Below are 25,391 nucleotides of genomic sequence, written 5' to 3' on the forward strand. Positions count from 1 at the left end.
GCGGTCTCAGTTAGCAATGGGGATTTACTGCACGTGGTAATATAAGGTTTAAAGGTTTAATTAAAAAAAAAAAAAACCTTCTGAAGATGTGTTGACTAGTTTAATTGATACGAGTAATATCTCCCAGGCACACAGGCAAAGCCTTGATCACTGAATCGAGGGGTGGGCTTCAACAGGCAATAGTTCTTAGACAGGTGTCATGTGGCTGGATTAGCCCACCTGGAGTGTGCCCCAGCACGTTCACATTGGGACAAAGTGGCAAAATCATGACAAACCAGGGAGAGTCCATCTGAGGTCTCATGCTCAGTTCTGCTCTCATCAGTCTTTCTGTGGTGTCTCTTCTCCGCAAGAACTCTAGGACTACTGCTATTTCTCCAGTGATGTCCTGAATTACGCACAGTGCAGATACTCTCACAAACAGACCGGTTATAATCTGAGAATGTTGAAGGACAGCAGTATATTTTATCTGGAGGCACATTCTACTTAGTAAATGTGTAGTTGTGGTACCGAAACGAAAGGATTCTCATAAGGATCCTGAAATACCAGCTACAAGTTGGCACACAGGATTATTCAAGATTCTCACTGAATTCTTCCATTAACTTAGGTTTTTTCCCTCAAGCCTTTTCAATAGCCACACCATAAACAAGAAAGCTGTACTGTTGTACATCCACAATTAAAGGCAATTCCCCCTAGAAGTTTGGAAGGACAGGAAGTTGTTGGGTGATAATATCTCCCTTGGGATGACTTCACTGGGCAGATTTTAGATGGTTGTCGTCTTTTTAGCCAAAAGGGGATATTGCTGCTTTCAAGGTTACTTCTGCTGTTTACATTTACTGTGGGCCTTATCTAGGCACCCAGATCTTTTAAAACGGACGTGCTTCTTGATGTTTTATCTAGAGAGCCATATCTTGTATCAATTATCTACTTTCTTTTTTAATTTATTTTTAGCTGAGGATAATTGTTTTACAACGTTGGGTTGGTTTCTACCATGCATCAACGTGAATCAGCCATAGGTTTACACACGTCCGCTCCCTCCTGAACCTCTCTCCAACCTCCCACCCTCTCCGACCCCTTATTATCTACGTTCTGGAAGTGTCTAGCCCCATACTGGGTATTTTCTAAATTGGCAATTTCATATTTAAATTTATTTTTTTCTTATTAAGTTCCCTAATTCAGGTTTGAGCCCATTTAGGACAAGACCATACGTCAGCTGTTAGGTTTATATCAGAATGCTGCTTTTAAATTTTCTATATAGTTTACAATTTTGAATCCTCAATCAATCTTCTCTAAAAAAATGGCTTTTGAAATTGTTTTAGTTTACATTTTAAATTTGCATAGCCATGTTATATAGCTCTTCTCTCTTCTATCCTTCTAGTTATAAATATTTTTCCTCATCTAAGGGAAATTTTAATTAATTTCACTAGGTGCTGCTGATCTGCAGTCTAGGACAATAAGGATTTTGTTCAGTACTCTTTAAAAATTCTAAATTCTACAACAGTTTTTTGCCCTTCTCCCTGAAGTTTAGCAGCCTCCCTGGTGGCTCAGATGGTAAAGAATCCACCAGCAATGTGCGAGACCTGGATTGGAAAGATCCCTTGGAAAAGAGAATGGCTACCCACTCCAGTATTCTTGCCTGGAGAATCCCCATGGACAGAGGGGCCTTGCGGGCTACAGTCCATGGGATTACAAAAAGTCGGACATGATTGAGTGGCTTTCACTTTAGAAAAATTCTTCCGTATAGCCTGTATCTCAGCTCTCGATCAAGGTTTTAACTGACATTCTGTAAGTTTGACTTCTTGCTTGGCAATTTTACAATGTGATTTTGTTTTACTGAGGAACCCCCTGCAGAAAAGATAGTTCATTTAGGAAGTTAGGAAAAGCTGAGTAGAAATATGGGGGGTGTGGATGTGTAAGGTGGGAGGTTTTCAGTCAGTTCAGTCGCTCAGTCTTGTCCAACTCTTTGTGACCCCATGGACTGCAGCACATCATGCTTTTCATTCCATCAGCAACTCCCAGAGCTTGCTCAAACTCATGCCCATTGAGTCGGTGATGCCATCCAACCATCTCATCCTCTGTTGTCCCCTTCTCCTCCTGCCTTCAATCTTTCCCAGCATCAGGGTCATTTCCAATGAGTCAGTTTTTAGCATCAGGTGGCCAAAGTATTGGAGTTTCAGCTTCAGCATCAGTCCTTCCAATGGAAATTCAGGGTTGATTTCCTTTAGGATTGACTGGTTTGATCTCCTGGCAGTCCAAGGGACTCTCAAGAGTCTTCTCTAACACCACACTTCAAAAGCATCAATTCTTTGGTGCTCAGCTTTCTTTATGGCCCAACTCTCACATCTATACATGACTACTGGAAAAACCATAGCTTTGACTAGATGGACCTTTGTCAGCAAAGTAATGTCTGCTTTTTAATACGTTGTCTGGGTTGGTCATAGATTTTATTCCAAGGAGCAAGCGTCTTTTAATTTCATGTCTGCAGTCACCATCTGCAGTGACTTTGAAACCCAAGAAAATAAAGTCTGGCACTGTTTCCATTGTTTCCTCATCTATTTGCCATGAAGTGATGGGACCAGATGCCATGGTCTTCATGTTTTGAATGCTGAGTTTTAAGACAGCTTTTTCACTCTCCTCTTTCACCTTCATCAAGAGGCTCTTTAGTTCCTCTTCATTTTCTGCCATGAGGGTGGCATCATCTGAGGTTGTGATATTTCTCCTGGCAATCTTGATTCCAGCCTGTGCTTCCTCCAGCCTGACATTTCACAGGATGTACTCTGCAGAGAAGTTAAGTAAGCAGGGTGACAATATACAGCCTTGACATACTCCTTTCTCGATTTGGAACCAGTCCATTGTTCCATGTCTGGTTCTAACTGTTGCTTCTTGACCTTCATACAGATTTCTCAGGAGGTAGGTAAGGTGGTCTGGTATTCCCATTTCTTTAAGAATTTTCCATGGTTTATTTTGGTGATGGACAGGGAGGCCTGGTGTGCTGCAGTCCATAGGGTTGCAAAGAGTCGGACACGACTAAGCAACTGAACTGAACTGAATTTTGATCCACACAGTCAAAGGCTTTGGTGTAGTCAATAAAGTAGAAGTAGATGTTTTCCTGGAATTCTCTTGCTTTTTCTATGATCCAGTGGATGTTGGCAATTTGATCTCTGGTTCCTCTGCCTTTTCTAAATCCAGCTTGCACATCTGGAAGTTCTCGGTTCACATACTGTTGAAGCCTCACTTGGAGAATTTTGAGCATTACCTTGCTAGTGTGTGAGATGAGTGCAATTGTTCAGTAATTTGAACATTATTTGGCCTTGCCTTTCTTTGGGATTGAAATGAAAACTGACCTTTTCCAGTCCTGTGGCCACTGCTGAGTTTTCCAAATTTGCTGGCATACTGAGTGCAGCACTTTAACAGCATCATCTTTTAGGACTTGAAATAGCTCAACTGGAATTCCACCACCTCCACTAGCTTTGTTCAGTGCTTCCTAAAGCCAACCTGACTTTGCACTCCAGGATGTCTGGCTCTAGGTGAGTGATCACACCATCGTGGTTATCTGGGTCATTAAGATCTCTTTTGTATAGTTCTGTGTATTCTTGCCACCTCTTCTTAATATCTTCTGCTTCTGTTAGGCCCATACCATTTCTGACCTTTATTGTGCCCATCTTTGCATGAAATGTTCCCTTGGAATCTCTAATTTTCTTGAAGAGATGTCTAGGCTTTCCCATTCTACTGTTTTCTTCTATTTCTTTGCACTGATCACTGAGGAAGGCTTTCTTTTCTTTCCTTGCTTTTCTTTGGAACTCTGTATTCAGACGGGTATATCTTTCCTTTTCTCCTTTGCCTTTAGCTTCTCTTCTTTTATCAGCTATTTGTAAGGCCTCCTCAGACAACCATTTTGCCTTTTTGTATTTCTTCTACTTGGGGATGGTTTTGATCACCGCCCCCTGTACAAGGAGTCGGACATGACTGAGCAACTGAACTGACTGTTCATGGGGTTCTCAAGGCAAGAATACTGAAGTGGTTTGCTGTTCCCTTCTCCAGGGGGCCACGTTTTGTCAGAACTCTCCACCATGACCCGTCTATCTCAGGTGGCCCTACACAGCATGGCTCATAGTTTCACTGAGTTAGACAAGGCTGTGGTCCATGGGATCAGTTTTGTTAGTTCTCTGTGATTGTGGCTTTCAATCTGTCTGCCCTCTGATGGAGGATAAGAGGCTTGTGGAAGCTTCCTGATGGGAAGGACTGGCTGTGGGGGAATCTGGGTCTTGCTTTGATGGGTGGGGCCATGCTCAGCGAATCTTTAATCCAATTTTCTGGTTTTGGGTGGGGCTATGTTCCCTCCCCGTAGTTTGGCCTGAGGCCAAAATATGGTAGGGGCAATGGCATCTCCCTCAAAAGGACTCATGCCAGGACTGTTGTCTCCAGTGCCCCTGACCCTGCGGCAGGCCACTGTCGACCCACACCTCCACCAGACTCCCAAACACTCACTGGCAAGTCTGGCTCAGTCTCTCGGGTTCCTGCCCTTTCTCCTGGGTCCTGGTGTGCACAAGGTTTTGTTTGTGCCCTCCAAGTGCCCGTTTTCTGTGGAAGTTCTGTAGCAAATACCACTGGACTTCAAAGTCAAATTCCCTGGGTTCTCAGTCCCTTTGCCAGATCTCCAGGTTGGGAATTCTGTTGTGGGTCCTAGAACTTTTGCAACAGTGCAAGAATGTCTTTGGTATAATTGTTCTCCAGTCTGTGGGTCATCTGCTCAGTGGCTCTATGGTAGGGCTAGTGGTGACCTCCTCCAGGAGGGCTTATGCCACACGCCGCACCTCCCAGGTCTGCTGCAGCCAGAGTTCCTGTCCCCGCACAGGTCACCACTGACCCAGCCTCTGCAGGAGACACTCAGACATTCAAAGGCAGGTCTGGCTCAGTCTCTGTGGGGTCCCTGGGTCCTGGTGTGCACAAGGTTTTGTTTGAGCCCTCCAAGCATCTCAGATGGGTAGGGGTTTGATTCTAAACACAATTTTGCCCCTCCTACCTATCTTGTTGGGGCTTCTCCTTTGCCCTTGGATGTGGGGTATCTTTTTTTGGTAGGATCCAACAGTCTCCTGTCCAGGGGAGGTTTTGGAAAGTTACAAAATCTTTAGGACCAACTCAGAGTTAGACTTTAAGGCCATAGCAGAACAACTAAAAAAGCTGATTCTCAACTGTTTAGTGTTTGTCTTCTAACTTAAAAATGTTAATTTATTGATTTTGACTTTCAGAGATTATTACGTGAAAAACTTTTTTTCACATTTATCAAGAAAAGAGTGAGAGTTAGGATTATAGTGCAGTTTAAAATAGAAGTTCACAAAGAATAAGGCTGAGACTCTAAAACAAAGCACGACACACAAGAAAAAGGCTGCCAGGGTTGGCCAACAGTCTGTGCTTGTGAATGGTTTCTCAGATCCTTGACCAGAGGCCAAGAAGGGGCCATATGATGACCAACCCAATCATCAATGAGCTGGAATGCCAACTACACAAGGTGATATTTATTCCATAAACTGACAAGATAGGGAATGCCCTCACTTAAGTTTTGTGAAAAACTTGAAGCAAAGTCTGATCTATTGCTTTCTGACAAATTGGTTATTAAGTCTAATGGTCTGCAAATCATTAGCCCTCAGGTCTGGCTTGGAAAAGATTAGAAGCTTATAAAGCCAGCACCTTATAGAACAATCCTTTTTATATTCAACAGAAAAATAAAAGGTATTCCAGGACAAAAAATAAACCAAAAAAATCTATGAAAATAAGAGTTTGCATATTTAGACAAACAACAGCCAAAACAAAGAAAACAGCAATATAATAAGTAGGTTATGGCATGACATTTTTGCTCAATGGTATACCTCCAGCAAGAGACCTAACAGCTTTATAAGATGCAAGTCAACTTCCAGATGGTGCACCTTTCTAACAAAGGTCCAGTTATTTGATAGGAAGACCTAAGCTGAATGAACTTATTCAAATACACATGTGTGCGTGCATGCTTAGTCACTTGGTCATGTCTGACTCTTTGTGAGCCCATGGACTGTAGCCTGCCAGGTTCCTCTGTTCATGGGATTTTTTAGAAAGAATACTGGAGTGGCTTGCCATTCCCTTCTCCAGGGAATCTTCCTGACCCAAGAATTGAACCCGCATCACCTGTGTCTCCTGCATCGCAGGCAGATTCTTTACACTCTCAGCCATCGGGGAAGCCCATTCAAAGACACACTTGGTTGCAAAGCCTTGGATACAAAACAGAGTGAGAAGAGCCCAGTGGAGCAGGCTGGCACTCAGCTCATTGAGACTGGTGTGCGTCTGCAGATCCAAAGGCAGCTGGGGTCCAGGGCTCTATGAATGCACCTGTAGTCCAAGTATCCTGTCGAGGGTCCTCAAAACGATATCCAAGAAACCTCTAGAACAGCCCGAAGATGGTACAACCACCACATAGCACCTGAAATAAAAACACGGTTTGCTACAGATTGAGAGAAAGCTACGCTTGTCTGGCACCATCTCCTGGAGCAGAGCAGAACACCCATCATCGATGGAGACAGTGTTGAGCTCGGGGGTGGGAGGGCGTTGAGAGGGACACCGAGCAGACTTCCCCCACACAGGGGGTGACTCAGTGAGGCCACTGTTGGTTCACTGCTGCTCGGGGACGCAGCACTAGGGCCCACCTCGCCCCAGCTGGCTGTCAGATGTGAGGGCCGACACTGACCAGCTGGTCTGCCAATGCCTGTTCACAGAGCTGGACCATCCTGGGTTCACTGGAGGGGTTTAAACAAGCAGCAAGGCTCTGTGTTACCACAACTACAGGACAGACGGTCTTTTCCTAAGCTTGTGGAAATGTTCTTATTCTGCCCCTTGTAAAGCCCTCCCTAGATGGGTAGGATCATTCCCAGATGAAACATCCTGACTCACTGGTACATCCTGCATGTGATAATGGTCTGGTCTCACCTGCAATCACCCGAAGCCACACTTCCCAGGTGAGAGCCTTCATCCCTTAATTGCAATACCCACTATTGATGATACTCTATTGATTATCTGTGATATTAATAGGGAGGTGAAGCAGAATAGTTTGAGGAAGTAAAAGGACACGCTAGATTTATGATTAACTAGTGAATTGTTATTTAACTAGGCTTCCCAGGTGGCTCAGTGGTAAAGAATCCGCCTGCAATGCAGGAGATAAGGGTTTGATCCCTGGGTCAGAAAGATCCCCTGGAGAAGAAAATGACAACCTACTTTATTATTTGAGCCTGGGAAACCCCATGGACAGAAGAGCCTGGTAGGCTACAGTCCTTGGGGTTGCAATAGAGTTGGACACAACTTAGTGACTAAACAACAACTTCAGTTCAGTCGCTCAGTCGTGTCCAACTCTTTTCGACCCCGTGGTCTGCAGCACGCCAGGCCTCCCTGTCCATCACCAACTCCCAGAGCCTGCTCAAACTCATGTCCATCGAGTCGGTGATGCCAACCAACCATCTCATCCTCTGTCATCCCCTTCTCCTCCTGTATTCAATCTTTCCCAGCATCAGCATCTTTTCCAATGAGTTGGTTGGAGTTTCAGCTTCAGCATCAATCCTTCCATTGAATATTCAGAACTGATTTCCTTTAGGATTGACTGGTTTAGATAGCAACAAGTTATCTTAACACATAACCATCTTCATTTTTTTTAAGTTTCAGTTTTTAAAAAACTTTTAATTTTGTACTGGGGTGTAGTCAATTAGCAATGTTGCGATAGTTCAGGTGAACAATAAGGGACTCAGTCATACACGTATACATGTATCCATTCTCCCCCAAAATCTCCCCGCAACACACACATCCAGGCTGCCACGTAACATTCAGCAGAGCCCCATGTGCTATATAGGAGGTCACTGTTGAACACATAACCGTTTTGGAAGAATGGGAAGTCTAAATCATAGGCACATGTCCCCCGAATAATTCATTTGTTTGGAGATACAAGGCCAACTGTTCACTTAGAACATTTTTCCATGGGAGTTTTAACTTGTGAGGCTTGTGCTTTAGAAATGATCCAACACCACAAAGATAAACGGGAAAGTGAAGCTTGGCTCGAATGCACTCACTTATTTTTGCCCCATTACCTCTCTTTCTGTGAATCTACTAACAACCATGCTGAGTAACTGACAGAGTAATCAATAGAGTCTATACACCAGACGTGATTAAGTACTTTATTGCAATCATTGACAAGCAGAGCTAAGGAGTCCTTTAGTCAGAAAGCCACAGGGTAAGCAACCAAGTCAACCATCTGCTAACACCAGGAGCTGAAACTCCCCAACAGCAAAGCCCCTCCTCCAGCGGAGCCATTATAGACCAATGGCATGCTCACCAGGGGAGCTGGTGTTGAATGACTCTCAAAATGATCCACATCTCTCATCAAAGCCATAGAGAGCATGCTTTTCTCAGAAACAAGGAGTTCTCTAACCTATAAAAATTTCCGACTCAAAACAAACCATAAAAACAATGTATTTAGGAAAAAAAGTTTAACTTGAATTCAAACTAGAATTCTAAGAAGTGGGAGAAGACTGCATGGAATAGGAAAAGAATTGTTAAAAATGAATTTAGGTTCTCTGCTGTAAAGGGGCCCCACGAATGTGCTCCCCACCTGCTATGCTAATAACTCAGAGAGAGCGAGCATGGATCTGTGGGTCCTACTGACAAGAGAAACCCTCCTGAAGACAAGCTTAGGAATAAAAAACTAGGAAACCTTTAAGAGACACTTGCACATCAATTCTCATACAGTGGGGAATTCTCACAAATTCAATGAACATATGCTGTGCATGGGAACAGTTCAAATTCAAAAGAACCTAGGTACAGTATGCTGGAAGAATCTAGGACTTTATAGTTGTTGTTCAGCTGCTCGGTAGTGTCTCTTTGCGACCGCATGGACCGCAGCACGCCAGGCTTCCCCGTCCTTCACCGTCTCCCAGAGCTTGCTCAGCTCATGTCCATTGAGTTGATGATGCCATCCAAGCACCTCATCCTCTGTCGCCCCCTTCTCCTCCTGCCTCAATCTTTCCCAGCACCAGGGTCTTTGCTAAGGAGTCGGCTCTTTGCATCCGGTGGCCAGAACATTCAGGGTTTTGTAGTACAACTGCCAGACACCTGCGCAAGCAGGCCCGTATGTGGCATTTAATGTTTCTCCATGAGGACGACGACCTGAAGGGATGGGCTGCCATGAAACTGTCTTATGACACTTGGGTCTCCTTCCCTGATGCTCACCTTTATAGACATACCCATACCCTACACCTGAATGTATGGCACACACCTGGACAACAAACAGCCCTGTGATCCCTCGTCTCTCAGATGAACAAAGAAGTACTGTGTTGTATTCTGATGCAGATTCCATTTGGATACAGGTCAGGACTGGGTCTGAATGTCCCAGCAGAGTCTCAGTCAATAGGATAGAAGGTGGGTCCTCAGAATGGAAGCTGTGTAACTCTTCCCATTATGCAGTAGAAAACTCCCACAGATAAAAAGCAGAGCACTGGGAGTGTATCTCATCCCTCACCAAAGGCTGGCCTCACGGAGGCAGTCTTACTGTAGGGCTCACAGCGTCTCACAACTGGAATCTGAGTATCTGAAGGGCTAAGATGGTCTTCTGGAGTTGACCTGGGGCGGCAGTGACCACCACAGGGCAGGCAGGCAGTGAGTGGGGATGGGGTGGGGGTGCAGAGGTTCCCGAGAGGGGGCCGTGGTTCAGAAGCTACAGTGTCCAGCTGTGTGTTGCTGTATTCATTTCTGCCGTTACCCCAGAGCGTGGAGTCTGGTTACACGCTCCACCTTTACACTAAATGTGCTACAGAGAGTTAAGGGTTGGTCACAATGGCCTCAAAACCCTGAGCGGCCAGCGTCACCCATGAAAAAGTCTGAAAGGAAACAGAACTTCTCAAGGACTCAAGAGTCAGGACTGGAATTACTGTTTCATTGCCACCTCGGGGAAATGGGGGGAAATGGCTTCCTTGATGACATTCTGAGGTTGAGTTTTACTAAGGGAATTAGTGACTTTTCCTATTTTCTTTATGCTGAAAAATGAAACTGAATCCTGTGCTTGCATTTCTATCAGTTAGCTCCTGAAATGCAGCCCATGATCGACACTAATAAAAGAAGAACGATGGCTGGCTCCACCCAGGGGTGCGGCTCTGGAAAGACACAGGTCAAAGTGGCAGTGCCACTTATTTCATACACGCTTCTAAGAGCTGAGGAATAGTGAACTACTTGCTTCAATATTTATGAGTCTCATGTTTAACTGTATAACGCTGGGGTTTCGCTGTCTTTCAAATAGATGACAGGAAGGTTATCGTATAAATTTAGTAATTCACACATGAACTAACATTCTCTTAACTACAGTGTTCCTATTTTCAGCTCATTCTATATGATAAGTTATAAATAGTTCCTCTTGACTACAATTTGTAGATGCAGCCATGAACTGGTTACGTGGGTTAGAGGGACAGACCCTGTGACCTAGCCCACTGCCTAGAAGGTTGTGCGCTCCTGGGGCGTGAGTGGGTACCTCTCCAGGTCGAGTGTCCTGGGATCACAGAAGGCTGGAGTTGCAGAGCACAGAGTTTGATGTCAGGGTAGTCTCTCCACTAGTGAATGATGGATCGGCCCAGAAACTGCCCCACATTGTGACGGGGTCAACTAACTTGCTCATTTAGCACATCAGCCCATCGTCATTTCCTCCTGTTTCAGGGGCCTCGTCATCAGACACATCTTATTCCAGTTCTCCAAAGATATGGAGAAAAAAAAAATTAAAAAGCTGGAATGGAGGAAAGAGCCTCCTTTCCTAGGAATTCCACCTCCTTAGAGAAGGGTAGTGAAGTTGGAGAAACTGCCTTCGAGGGGACTTGGGCAAGCTGAGGTGGAGGGAATCTGAGTTTAGCACCTCTTGTTTTCCATAAAAGTCAGGGCAGGGGATAAACCAGAAGGAGATCACAAAGATGTAAGATGTCAAAATGTGAGCAAACACCCAGCTCTGTCGGCCCCGGGGTGGGAGGACCCTAGAGGGTCCCTGCGACGGACAAGTAAAAGCTTTCTCTTGAAATGCACATGCGGGAAACCAGGCCCACCGGTGTCTCAGGTCAGCCCGCCCCTGGCGTGAGATGGGGGCGGCTCCTCCTGATGCTTCTGTTTGCCTTCTCCAGGGGAAGGGCGCGGCTCAGCGGCCTGAGATGGTCCTCGCCGCACGCCGCGCCACGGTCACCTTCCAGGCCGATGGGGACACGTGGCGCGAGCAGAAGGAGCAGCGCGCCGCCCTCATGGTGGGCATCCTCATCGGGGTGTTCGTGCTCTGCTGGATCCCGTTCTTCACCGCCGAGCTCCTCAGGCCCCTGTGCGCCTGCGATGTCCCCGCCACCTGGAAGAGCGTCTTCCTGTGGCTTGGCTACTCCAACTCCTTCTTCAACCCCCTCATCTACACGGCCTTCAACAAGAACTACAACAGCGCCTTCAAGAACTTCTTCTCTAGGCACCACTGAGCGCGAGGCTGGCAAGGCATGGGGTACTCGCCCATCTCCCCATCCCCACCTGGCAACCACCTGCCAGAGACAGGCCTTCGAGGTCCCCAGGGTGGCCCCCAGAGCCAAGTGGCTCACTGCCGCACTCCCGGCAGGAAGGCGAGTCTCCACGGGCAGTTCCCGGGACCTCATTTTATCCCATTTATCTGCTTGTCCTCACTTCACACTGAACAGCCACGGACTTGGCCCACCAAGTGCCCTTTCCTCTCCAAAGTCCACCGCAGCATGGTTTAGCGTCATCCCAGAAAAGTCAAACCAGCCAGAGGGGAGGGAGGAAACAGAGCAGTCCAGGCAGGATGAGGACAGACAGGCAGTGATGAGCAAGGAGTCATAACGGGGACATCTAGGGGGAAGGAAACCACAACTTCGAGTTTCCCAGAACAGTCCCCACTTCCAGGGCTCCATTCCGTGGTTCCAGAAAGTTCACCCTAGTACTTACCATGTCCCAATATTTGCTCACGAAACATTCTCTCTGAACATATCAAAGTACACAAGCACATCTGCAAGACCAGTCAATATGGCCCCACACACGTGCACACCGAACCTATGGAAGAGGCAAGTGTTCCCACTGGCCACTTTATTCTAAAATGCAACCCAAGAGCTTGGAACTGGAACTGAAAGTCAAATCAAATACCGCCTTCCGTTTTGAATCAACTGTCCACAACACAGAGATATCTACTAGCTCCGTAGAATCTGTCAAATTTGCTTATTACTATGGGTTCCATTTGTATAGAATTTATTCAAATGTTGCCAAACAAAGATTTCTAGCCTCGGATCATGAGTTTAGAATAACAAAACTGTCACAACATTGTTGACTTCTTAAACATAGTTTCATCACTAAGGGCTATGAAGGCTTATTCACCAACCAGGGGCACTTTAGGGTGATGGGTGATTGATCTGTTAGCTGCTGCTGTGCACTGGTATGTACACACCCACTGTGAGACCGATACTGGCAACGATGAAAGCAGAAAAGTGGTAACACTTTAGTGAACACGTCAATGTAACTGGTGAGGCAAGACAATTAAGTGATGATGTGGTGTTTATGTGATCAAACAAAACTTTAAAAAGGTCTTGGACAATAAAACGGCCTGTGGTTTGCTATGTCCCTGATTCTCTGAATGCATGCATTTAAAAATTATATGTCTGAATTATTACAGTACAGATATATTGTTATATGTATTATTTTGTACATACTAAATCATATTAATTAACATATTAAAAATAGGAAATCTATGTCCATTTGTTTTAACATTTGCTCCTTAGAAGGAAAGCTATGATCAAGCTAGACAGCATATTAAAAAGCAGACATTACTTTGCCAACAAAGGTCCCTCTAGTCAAGGCTATGGTTTCTCCAGTAGTCATGTATGGATGTGAGAGCTGGATTATAAAGAAAGCTGAGCACTGAAGAATTGATGCTTTTGAACTGTGGTATTGGGGAAGACTCTTGAGAGTCCCTTGGACTACAAGGAGATCCAACCAGTCAGTCCTAAAGAAATCAGTCCTGACTATTCATTGGAAGGACTGATGCTGAAGCTGAAACTCCAATACTTTGGCCACCTGATGCAAAGAAGTGACTCACTAGAAAAAACACCGATGCTGGGAAAGATTGAAGGTGGGAGGAGAAGGGGACGACAGAGGATGAGATGGCTGGATGGCATCACCGCCTCAATGGACATGAGTTTGAGTAAGCTCTGGGAGTTGGTGAAGGACAGGGAGGCCTGGTGTGCTGCAGTCCATGGGGTCGCAAAGAGTCAGACACGACTGAGCGACTGAACTGATGTGCACTTGTGGTCTTGGTTTGAAGTTTGGTTTTGCATTCACTGCAAGGATGGCTCTGACGCCTCAGTCAGCACCAAGTTCCACGGCAGCAGTAGATAGTAGGAATTGACGCGTGGCCCAGACTGAATTTATTTAGAAATCAGGAGGGCAATTCCTGTAGGGGAGGCCTGGGAGTCGCATCTCCCACCGCATGAGTAACGATATCCACATCACCACCCTATGCATGCCCCGCCCCCACCAATCAGGGCCACGCTGCAGGGACCCCGCCTGGGACTGGGCCTGAAGTCCCTGGCAGGGGAAGAGAAGCAAGGGGTGTCAAGACTTCATTCTTGCGGGATCACTGGAAAACATCTGGAGCCCGGCCTTGGAAGATACATGAGCCTTGACGCTTAGGGAGGCTCAGGCTGGGAATGGGAGCAGAGTGGTGCCCGTTTACATACATGGAAAGGAAAAGCCATTTAAAAGAAGACCCTCTACAGTTGTACCCTATGGTCAGAAAGGAGCAAGAAGTGATGATTATAATTAAGTTCTTTCTGACCACAGGGCTCCATCCCATCTTTCCTTAAAGCCCAGGCTGGGTGAGATGTGGAGGGGAGGATCAGGGGGCAGGGGGCTCCCACCCCAGGGCAGGTAGCTTTTATTTCCCAGATGGCTCTGTGTGATGCTGCGGGGCAGAGATGCTCAAGTGACCGGCTTTCAAGCTGATTTAGCAACAGGACCCTTTCATCAAGTGCATGCATTCTCTGGGAGACTCCTCACAGAAGAAACTAGATGCTGTGTGGTTCAGGCAGTTTCGTCCTTCTCCCTTCGCTGGATGACAAGGAGCTGCACAGCAGGCTGATTCAGTTACTGCCTCACTAACACTGCACTTGTTCTTTGGTCTGTGTGGCTAAAATCCCAATGGAGACCTCTCTGAGGTGATGGGGTTCTAAAAATCACATATTTCCTCTCTCCAGATACACAATAAAGTAGGTTTCAGATATGAACATCTTGGGAAGAGAAGAACTAGCCTGAACTAGTATCTTCTCCCTGGTGAAAACCAATGACATAAATAATACACATATTTCATTCACCACTTCCAAGCTATGCTTCTGTGCTCTAATTGAAGTGTTAAGTTAGCAAAAAAAAAAAAATCACTATCTCCCTCCTTGGTCCCTGGAACATTCTGAGGCAGCTTATAATAAAACCAGACAATAAAATAATTGTTCTAATAAAACCTGTAAGCTCTTCAGAAGACTTAGCAGAATGCCAACGGGGAGAAATTGGTTTTCTGGAAGTATAAAAAGAGTTCACCTTCAATTGCTTCTCTCCATAAATCCCAAGAAGCCTGATAACTCACCCCCAGCCCACCAAACACAAACAGAATAAAGTTAGAGGCATAAAGCAAACCCTATACACAGCCCAAACCCCTCTGACCTCGTTATTTTGTGGGTGCTGCCCTTTACATTGTTAATAACATGGAGATGTTGGCACCCAGACTGAGCCCACACTGGTGTGAATGCCTCTGAGACATTCATTTTGGTCTTAATGTCTAATTCTATATTCCTTGTGACGACGGATGCAGTCTCCAGCCCTGGTGTAGATAAACGAGCTAACCTCCTCCTCCTCGGGAGTCACCAGAGCCAGATTCTCCTGTGTTCTGAGGGTCCTCCTGCAGCTCCACGGGCAACGATCAGTAGACTTTAAGTCAGGTTTATGTCCAAAGCACTGGACCTTAGATAACTGTCTCCAAAAATGGAAGGCGCCCTTGCTAGCTGAGGCCCTAATGACAGAATGCAGTTTACAGATCCTGTTTGAACAAACCACTTACCAGTGGCCCTATTCATAGAGCTTGCAGAAATAATGGGACTCAGCCACATAGAATCTTTGCTTTATAAATGATGGGCTTGTTGTTTTCAGCTAGTCACATTTGTACATGGGTCTTTGGAATAAGGACTTTTCAAAAAGTGAAGGAAAAGAAACACTCTCTGATATTTCAACAACAAATTGAAAACCAGTCTCCATAGTGGTCACTGGAGCTGGTGCCAAGGAAAGACGGAATCAAACTTCACCCAACTAAACCCTTCCCTTGATTTCATCTATTATCTAAAACTTCTAGTCTATGCAAATTTTGTTTTCAAACTTTTCTCCTAAGGTGCAAACCCATTACGGACTGAATGTCCCCCCCACACACATAAATTCAAACACTGAAGCCCTGACTCCAGCATGATGGTACTGGGAGATGGGAGGTGATTAGGTTTAGATGAGGTCACGAGGGTGGGGCCCCATGATGGGATTAGTGCCCTCATCAGAAGACACACCAGAGAGCTTGCCCTCTCTCTCTCCATGCACACAAAGAAGAGACCATGTGAACACAGTGGGAAGGCAACCATCTGCAGGCCAGGAAGAGAGCTCTTACCAGACACGCAATCGGCTGGAACACTGATCTTGGACTTTGGCCTCCCCAGGAGTCCTTCAGGACTGTGAGAAAACACATTTCTGTTGTATGACCCACTCAGTCTATGGTATTTGCTATGGTAGCCTGAGCTAATTCCACCAGTGTCACTTGCTCAAAATGAAAATGCAGGAGGAACTGGTATACTTTTTAAAGAAAATATTCACATGCCTTGTTCTCATACATTTCTAGGCAAATAAGACTTCTCCCTGGTCATGACAGGTATCCAATCCACCAGGACTATAAATTAAAGCTGTTACAGAAGGACTGGGTAGATCCATCCAGCTTTGCATAGGCGTTCTGAGAAGACAACATTGGTCCTGAAAACTCTGAGAGGAACAGATTTTCTAGGTATTAGAATTAGGTTTGTGTAGAGAGTTTATGTTAGTCAGGGTTCTCCAGAGAAACGAAATCCACAGAAGGGTGTATACATGTGTAGTGACAGAGAGAGAGGAAGAGGGAGGAAGAGGAAGGGAGAGAAAGGGTGTTTAAGGAATTGCTCAGGTGATTGTGGAGGCTGGCAAGTCTAGAATCTAGAATCTACAGCATCAGCTGGCAGGCTGGAGACCCAGGAAACAGTTGATTTGCAGCTGGGACCCAAGGGCCTTCTGACCTCAGGGCATCTCAGTCTTTCCCTCCTAAGGCCTTTAACTGACTGGATGAGGCCCACCTATATTATGGAGGGTAATCTGTTTTATGCCAAGTCTACTGATTCAAATGTTGTCTCTTCTTAAAAAATACCTGCACAATAGCCAGGACACAAAAACAAACTAAATGTCCATCGATGGATGAATGGATAAAGAAGGTGTGGTACATACATATAATGAAATATTACTTGGCCATAAAAAGAATGCAATAAGGCTATTTGGAGTGACACAGATGGACCTAGATTGTCATACTGAGGGAAGTCAGTCAGACAGAGAAAGACAAATATCATATGATAGGGCATGTATGTAGAACCTGAAAAAATGGTAGAAATGAACTTATTTACAACACAGAAATAGAGTCACTGATGTAGAAAACAAACTTATGGCTACCAAGCCAGGGAGGTAAAAGGGATGAGTTGGGAGACTGGAGCTGACATACACACACTACTGTATGTAAACCAGATAAGAACCTGCTTATAACACAGGGGACTCTATTCAACACTCTGTAATAATCTATATGAGAAAAGAATCTAAAAAAGAGTGGTATGTATATATATATAATTGATTGTTTGCTATACAGCAGAAACTAATACAACATTGCAAATCAACTATACTCAAATAAAAATTAATTTAAAAAATTAATTTAAAAAAAACCTTCAGAAACACTGAGAATAATATTTAGCCAAATATCAGGGAACCAATGCTGCATAAAATTCATGAGCCCAGAGGCTAACTCTCCTGTCTACAGCTGCTAAGGTATGAGACTTGGTGCCCACAGAGAAGAGATGCATTATTATGGATTCTCTTCCATAACAATGTTAGTGATGTATCAGTGCTGGAACAATAGTAAGCTCTCAAATGTTTTTTGAATGAAAGTCAAAGTGTAAACCCTGCCTTTCCCACTGGAGGAATTATGAAGAGTGGACTTGGACATAATGCAGTGAGGTGAAGCACCACAGCCCTCACTTCTCAGTCCTTTCTGAGATGCTTTAGAAAGATTTGGCTAACATGTGGGGGACTGAGGAAGCAGTGTCCTTGGTATCTTTGCACTGGAGCATCAGGTATGAGCTCAGCCTTAGGTCCAACGTGGAGCCAGAGTGACAGAGACTTGGTGCCCACAGAGAAGTGATGCATGAATTCTCTTCCATAATGATACTAGTGAAGAGTAACCGAGTCGTGGCTGGATGGGTGGGACAGCCTGTTGTGCTGTTTTGAGACAACACACAGGTGTCCAGAAAGATGATGAACTGATAGAGGCCACAGGTGGGGGTCATAAACTAAGAGGTAAACGGCTGAGATGGCAGGCCCAAGGGTTAGCGCCAGGTTTCAGCACGTAATCTCGAGAGGAAAGATGGGACCATCTCAAGTCAGAGGTCAATGGTCCAGGAAGAAAGCCTGACTAGCTATTTCAGAACCAACACAACTGTGGATCCAGACGCTACAGCCTAGACTGTGAGCTCATCCCTCACCAGGAATGCCTTGTTTCGTGGAGTAGAGGGTGAGAGGAACATGTGCTGAGACCATGGACATGTATCTCAAGAGGCTGAGTCACCCAAACAAGTACTCAATATACTGTGGAAGACACGTAAGTTTAAGTGGACCGCACACTGCAAAACATGCACAGGACTAGATGGCGCGCCAACCCGTGAGGCAGCTCGCTCCTCCCTAATCCTCTAAGTCCACGCCGTCCCAACAATGGTTCCAAACAGCGACTCCAAGCTTGCTGCCCATGGCCCTCAGCTTCTGCAGACCTTCTGAAAGACGGTGCAGCGAGGAATCTCAGAGCAACACTGGACTCAGACTGAACCGTCATCATTCTACATCAAGTGCTGGTAAACTTTCTCTATAAAGAGCCAGAAAGCGCACGTTTCAGGCTCTGCAGACCATGCAGTCCCTGCCGTAACTATTAGCTCTGCCACTGTGGCACCAGGGCAGTCATACACAACACGGAGGTCAGTAAGAGCGGCCGTGTTCTAACAACACTTGACTTACAGACATTGGACTCTGGATTTCATATAGTTTCATAAAGTATTATTTTCATATTTTTCCAACCATGCTAAAAAAAAAAAAAAAAGAACAGTTAACCAGTGTATCACACAAGAGTAGGTGACAAATTTGGGCCACAGATGAACTTTCTACACTATTCATCTTTTAAGTCTTTAAATGTCTTGCTTCCCAAAGAACAGTCATCTCAATTGTTCCATTGTAACCTTTGAATAAAAGCTTGCATTTTGTCTTTAACTTTCAAGAAATGTTACACTAGTCTTCCTTCCTATGTATGCTGCTGTTGGGAGTCTGATGCCAAACTCATTTTCTTTATTCTCCTTTTGGCCAGGAGGCCTAGGGATCATCTTCAATGTATGTTTCACTAGGTTATATTTCAATTTTCCCAGCTATACAGTAGTAGGACGTTTCAATGTGTATATTCAGTTCACCTTTTTTTTTTTCTCAGAAAACCTTCCTTGAATTAAATTCTAAATAATGTCTTCCACTGTTTTATTTTTCTAGGGAACTCATTTGTATGTGGGATGCTCTTTGCTAGTATTCAGTACCATGAACTCTCTGATCATTTTTTTCTCCTTGGCATTTCTTATGTTTCTCCATTATGTTCCTTATTGTGCTTTTGGTTCTATATCATTTCCATTGTTTATTTCTGTAATTTAGTATTCACTTTTGGAATTTTGTTTTTTTCTTCTGTAGCTTTTCTGCGTTTGATCAGTGCTCACTTCATGCCTTAATGCTTTTGTTGAGTTTGTTTTTGACTCATGGTGACTATGCCAAAGCCTTTGACTGTGTGGATCACAATCAACTGTGGGAAATTCTGAAAGAGATGGAATACCAGACCACCTGACCTGCCTCTTGAGAAATCCGTATGCAGGTCAGGAAGCAACAGTTAGAACTGGACACGGAACAACAGACTGGTCCCAAATAGGAAAAGGAGTACGTCAAGGCTATATATTATCAACCTGCTTATTTAACTTATATGCAGAGTACATCATGAGAAATGCTGGACTGGAAGAAACACAAGCTGGAATCAAGATTGCCAGGAGAAATACCAATAACCTCAGATATGCAGATGACACCACCCTTATGGCAGAAAGTGAAGAGAAACTAAAAAGCCTCTTGATGAAAGTGAAAGAAGAGAGTGAAAAAGTTGGCTTAAAGCTCAACATTCAGAAAACAAAGATCATGGCATCCAGTCCCATCACTTCATGGGAAATAGATGGGGAAACAGTGGAAAGAGTGTCAGACTTTATTTTTCTGGGCTCCAAAATCACTGCAGATGGTGACTGCAGCCATGAAATTAGAAGACGCTTTCTCCTTGGAAGGAAAGTTATGACCAACCTAGATAGCATTTTCAAAAGCAGAGGCATTACTTTGCCAACAAAGGTTCATCTAGTCAAGGCTATGGTTTTTCCAGTGGTCATGTATGGATGTGAGAGTTGGACTCTGAAGAAGGCTGAGCACCAAAGAATTGATGCTTTTGAACTGTGGTGTTGGAGAAGACTCTTGAGAGTCCCTTGGACTGCAAGGAGATCCAACCAGTCCATTCTGAAGGAGATCAGCCCTGGGATTTCTTTGGAGGGAATGATGCTGAAGCTGAAACTCCAGTCCTTTGGCCACCTCATGCGAAGAGTTGACTCATTGGAAAAGACTCTGATGCTGGGAGGGATTGGGGGCAGGAGCAGAAGGGGACGACAGAGGATGAGATGGCTGAATGGCATCACTGATTTGATGGACGTGAGTCTGGGTGAACTCTGGGAGTTGGTGATGGACAGGGAGGCCTGGCATGCTGCGATTCATGGGGTGGCAAAGAGTCGGACATGACTGAGCGACTGAACTGAACTGAACTGACCTTATCTTCTCATTTAATTATATATAATTACATTATATATATAATGACATTAGATAGTCATGGTTTTGCATTAGCTAAGTGTCTTATACCAGAGAAACATCGGAATAGAAAACTGAGCTGAGAATATAAGGAGGTAACTCAAAAAAGGTACATATCACCAATACTATGTTGTATACTAAAAATAGTAAACATATTGTTAAATAGTATTCAATATACTAAACTCCATCCATGGAATTCTTCAGGTAAGAATACTGGAGTCTCTAGCCATGCCCTCCTCCAGGGGATCTTCCTGACCCAGGGATCAAACCCGGATCTCTTGCACTGCAGGCAGATTCTTTACCATCTGAGCCACGAGAGAAACTCCAATAAAAGAATCAGCAAGTTGAAAGAATGGTAACATCTTTGAGCCATGCTCAGTGCTGGGATGGTTATAAGAACCCTCATTCCCAGTTGGTGAGGGTGAAAAATTGCCTCAGTATTTTTGAAGGTCCATTTGGTTTTATTCAACAAATGCTTGAATATTCTATTTAACAAATGCTTGAATATTTAAGAAATGCTTGAAAATGTGTATATTCTACTTGTTCTTCCCACTGCCACATTGGAGATGAGTTCCCAGGAAGCAATGAAAAGCTTTCTATTCCGAAAAGAAGACATTTCAGAGAAAGTGGTGCTTGTGCTTGAGTAACTGCTCTTAAGTCCAGCTGAGAATCTGACCCAGAAGTACTGACCTCCACAGGAAGTTATTTCTTGGTTTCCCCTTTCATTTGTCTGCAGTATTTCTGGAAAATGAAAATGAATTTTGCTTAGGGAAGGGGATCTTTTCTCTGGAAAGAGTCTTTGGTTGAGTCTTTGGGAAAGAATGGAAGGGGTGGACGAGACTTGCTGACTGAGATGCCTATTTTATGATCAAGCCTCTAAAGTGTGAAAACAAGTTGGGGTTTGTCTCCATCGGGAGTCCCACGTCTGAAGGCACACTGCCAGCACACTCTAGAAGCAGTGATGTGAGCTAATTTTCAAGAGAATTACACTGGTGAATTGGAGCTGTGAGGCCTCTCTCACATCCTCATGTCCTCTGCCTGCCTTTTGAGTGCAGAAAAGATTTAGTTGAGAAATAAACGTAAGCAGAGAAATGGGAAAATACAAAAACAAAGGAAATCAGTCAAACAAGACCAACTAATAATGGTCATTAAACACAGTCAAGGACCTTTAGTTCCTCCTCAAGGCTATACATAATATTCTGAGCTGTATCTTCTGAGCTATTTGGTAGATACTGAAACCCCTCAAAGTGGGAGAGGCTAACCACATGATGAGCAGACTATAGCCATGACATAAGCTGCCACAGTCCTGAGAAATGGACTCAAAGAAATGGGAACCAACCAACCCGAAAATGAAGATTAACTATTTAATCAAGATGACATTGATCAAACCACTATGATCAATTTCAAGATGACTATCAGAGCTGCCTGTGCTGTTTCCATATGTAGCCCCATCCCTCCACTTGTGCACCCCTAAAACTCCCCTTTAAAAGTTTTTGCCCTTGGGACTCCACCTTCCAATGCAGGGGACACAGGTTTGATCCCTGGTCCCAGAACTAAGATCCCACATGCCACAAGGCTTCCGAGTCTGTGCATGCTGGAGCCCAAATGCAACAACTAGACAGAAGCCCAAAGATCCGGGTGCTGCAACTAAGACTCGACACAGCCAAATTATATATATATATATATATATATATATATTTTTTTTAACAGCTTTTGCCTACTGCTTGTAAGTGCAGAGCTGGTCTTCGGGCACAAGTCTGCCTTCTCCTCCAGTTGCCAGCCTCTGAAATAAAGCAACCTTTCCTTTCCACTAGCACTTGCCTCTCAAGCATGGGCTTCTGAGTGGCAAGCAGCTGGACCTGAGTTCAGTAACACTGGAGGGAAGCAGTGTCTTCCAAGAGTCTTGATGAGCCCGCACTGGAGGGGGTTTGGCCTTGAGGCACCCAGGAGGTCAGCACGCACTGGGGGCAGCAGGGGACGCAGAGCAGCAGCAGGAAGCAGCAGTCAGGACAGCAGGACTGCCAGTGGGGTTCACGCTCAGAGGCCTCTCCTGGCCTGTGGCCCTGTTCCACTCACGTCTGTTACTGAAAGCTCTGACACTCTTCGTTGTAAGTCATTAAGAAGACAATCTGGAAAGCCCTCAACACCAGGAAAACGTATTACACCATCAAAATCCAGTGTTTGTAGGTTAGGATCCAAAGTGCTCACATCCGCAGTTCAAAAAATCCCATCACAGAGGCTGAGCTCCCCAGAGTGATCATGTGACTAATTTCCCAACCACTTCTTTGAACAGGACACCAAGCCCACAGGGAGTTGGCCTGGGCCTGGTTATCCTGTGGTCCTTCTTACTGCTTCTGCTTCTGGGTCTCCCAGTGGGGGGAAAACTACAAAATTCAGGTGTAGTGATCAAAACACCATAACCTGCTGGTCCACATTCACTGGAGTGAAGCGGGACAAGGTTACATCTGTGGACACAGACATTCCCCTATCACGATGGGGTAGGGGATGAAAGGAAGTCCTCGCAAGACATGGCAACATTTTAACAATAGGAAAACACTAGGACCAACATGACTATTAATCAGCAGGGAATCTGACAAAATCTCACAGAAAAATATATACAATGGAAGGCCATGGAGTCCCTATACTGTGTCTGTGTAAATTACAGGAAGTGAGGACAATATATTTCTACTGAACGATATTTATAAGAATCAACAATATAATATTAACACTACTTTTAAGTACACATTTATATATGTAAGGTTGTACATCCTAGAAAGTCATAGAGCAAGACATAAAGGATATTTTTCCTCCAGGTGTTAGGATTACCAGTGACTTTTTTATCCTAACTTTTAAAATATCTTCTAACACTCCAGCAGTGATTATAATTCAAATTAAAAACAAAGGTGTAATTTTGAGAGCTTTTCAGCCAGAGACAGAGCTCACTTCTAGGAGGGAGAAAGCTTCCTTAGTATTCAAAACAGACTAATTTAGCAACAATATTTGGCCCCATAATAACAAAAGAAGCCAAATGTTCCTCTTAGAAGTCTGGCTGGAAAAGCACAGCTCTTTTCCTGATGATTGCCCTCCGTGATTTATTAAAGTAATAAAGGCTTGTTGTAGAAAATTCCAACAAAGTGTGTTTTATTATCTGTCACAGGGTGATCCAAGCAAGGCGTGTGGCTCCCCATCTGTCTGCTTCAGGCGCTGGGACTTCCAGGGAGGGGAGGAATGAGCCTTTCTGTTCCTGCTCCTCGCCTGGGCAGCCTTGCTGATGGGTAGACAGTGCTGTGTGGGATGAATTATTCATGGAAGAAGCTGTGCGACCATAAATATTCAAGGGGATACATCTGGTTTCTCTGATGCCCTGTGTAGGGCAGAAACAGTACATTTGTATGGAGTAAAACAACTTGTCAACCCCACAGCTCTTCCTGCCTGGGCCCAAGATCTACAGCAGAAAAGCAGGTTCTGACACTTCACATGAAGTCCAGCTGAGACATGTGGGCATGTGAGTCCATGTGCAGGCTTTCATCGGGATAAGATGCTGCTAACAAACACCTTCAGCCGTGTTCCGCTTAGCAGATTCGAGGCTGTTCTTGGCATTTGGGATGGGAAGGGGAATCACCCCACATTTTTCTACAGTGAAATATGGCCTCTAAGACACCAGCTGAAGCCTCAGAAGTAGAAAAAGGAAAAGAAAAGTGTTCCCAAGGGGTTTGTGGTTAGGGGAGAGCATCTGGGTGCTGCGTGGGGGATGGGGGTCCCAGAAGGACACAGACAGGACTTCCTCCTACAGTCTTCCACCTCGGGAAGAGAATGAAAACCATCCCAACATCAACGTGCCCAGTCTCCGGACACACCTACTCTTTCACACTCACCCGCAGGAGTAGAGAATTCCCAGGTCTGAAGGTAAGCAAGCTTGGGGAGATGAGCCATGCCCCTCACTGCACCTGCTTCAGGAAAGTCCTCTGCTGCCTTCTTTCCAAGTAACACTTGGCAGTATTGTGCACCAGCCATATGGCCCTCCGCCATAACCCTTATGGATGGGGATAGGTAGGTAGGTTTAGTTGCTCAGTCATGTCCGACTCCTGCAACCCCAAGGACTGTAGCCCACCAGGCTCCTCTGTCCATGGGATTCTCCAGGCAGGAATACTGGAGTGGGTTGCCATTTCCTTCTCCAGGGGATCTTCCCAACGCAGGGATCGAACTTGGGTCTCCTGCATTGCAAGCAGACTCTTTACCAACTGCGCCACCAGGAAAGCCCAAGAAGCCCTTTTCAAGGTGTTTCATAAAACGCTAATTCCAAGGGATGTTAATAGCTACTATGTGAACATATGTGCTCCGTATCTACAGCCAAATAAGTTTTAAGAAATACTGAGTAATACTTTCTGGAAAAAACCTACAGAAGCCTGCACTCTGAATCTCTACGACTCCATCAGGGAATTCTGCCCTAGGGAATTTGTGGGGTGCCTGGAGACAGGTCTCGGTTGTTGTTAAAAATGGGGGCTGGTGGGGGGAAGGGGAGCTCTACTGACATCTAGTGGGCAGAGTCCAGGGAGGCTGGTAACATGTGCAGGCCCCACCCTTCCCAACAAGGAATTATTAACTGCTTTCCTGTGGCAGCCAGGCCTGCTACAGGAACCCCAAACTTGTTCTAAGACAAAGGTTAGAGTAGGGCTGGAGGCTGTTATTTAAGCTGCCACATCCACTTTCTGGCAAGAAGACCCTCCAGAGCCCATTGCTTGTCACAGGGCTATGAGCCAACAATGGCTTTTACATTTGTAAATGTTCACATTTTACAGGATCCTCTAAGTACCACCCCAATACCCTCAGTTTTGCCTCTCTATCCATGAAGGCTTTAATATTTACTAATCTGGCTCTTTAGCAAAAGTTTGCCAACCTTACTCTGGAGGGCTGTTTTAGAGATTATTACACAAAAGTGTCACAAGATGGTTAAAGGCTGGCAGGGCAATTAAACAGTAACCTTGAGGTTATCTCATCTACCAGAGGGAAACCGAAGGTAGGACAGAGACTCCTTCAACTAAACACATGGTGGTCACATGGGCTGCAGGCAATCAGAATACGGACAAAGGTCCCAGGCGCGTGCC

At 45.0% G+C, this 25,391-nt stretch overlaps 1 protein-coding gene and 1 long non-coding RNA gene across 2 annotated transcripts in view; one reads left to right on the forward strand and one right to left on the reverse strand.

The window, feature by feature from the left end:
* HTR5A (5-hydroxytryptamine receptor 5A) overlaps positions 1-12,764 on the forward strand; it is a 17,050-nt gene extending 4,286 nt beyond the window's left edge. Inside the window, exon 2 of the mRNA XM_006077322.4 lies at positions 11,160-12,764. Coding sequence (XP_006077384.1) covers positions 11,160-11,492 — 333 coding nt within the window. The 3' untranslated portion in view covers positions 11,493-12,764. The remainder of the gene's footprint in view (positions 1-11,159) is intronic.
* Positions 12,765-23,404: 10,640 nt separating this feature from the next.
* LOC123334856 lies at positions 23,405-24,360 on the reverse strand. The gene is made up of 2 exons (XR_006553022.2): positions 24,162-24,360; positions 23,405-23,650 (listed from the first exon to the last, which is right to left on the reverse strand). It is a non-coding gene; the product is annotated as an uncharacterized LOC123334856 (long non-coding RNA).
* Between the last annotated feature and the right edge of the window lie 1,031 nt (positions 24,361-25,391).

Source organism: Bubalus bubalis, chromosome 8 (genome assembly GCF_019923935.1).
Source record: "Bubalus bubalis isolate 160015118507 breed Murrah chromosome 8, NDDB_SH_1, whole genome shotgun sequence".
In the NCBI taxonomy this organism is placed as follows: domain Eukaryota; kingdom Metazoa; phylum Chordata; class Mammalia; order Artiodactyla; family Bovidae; genus Bubalus; species Bubalus bubalis.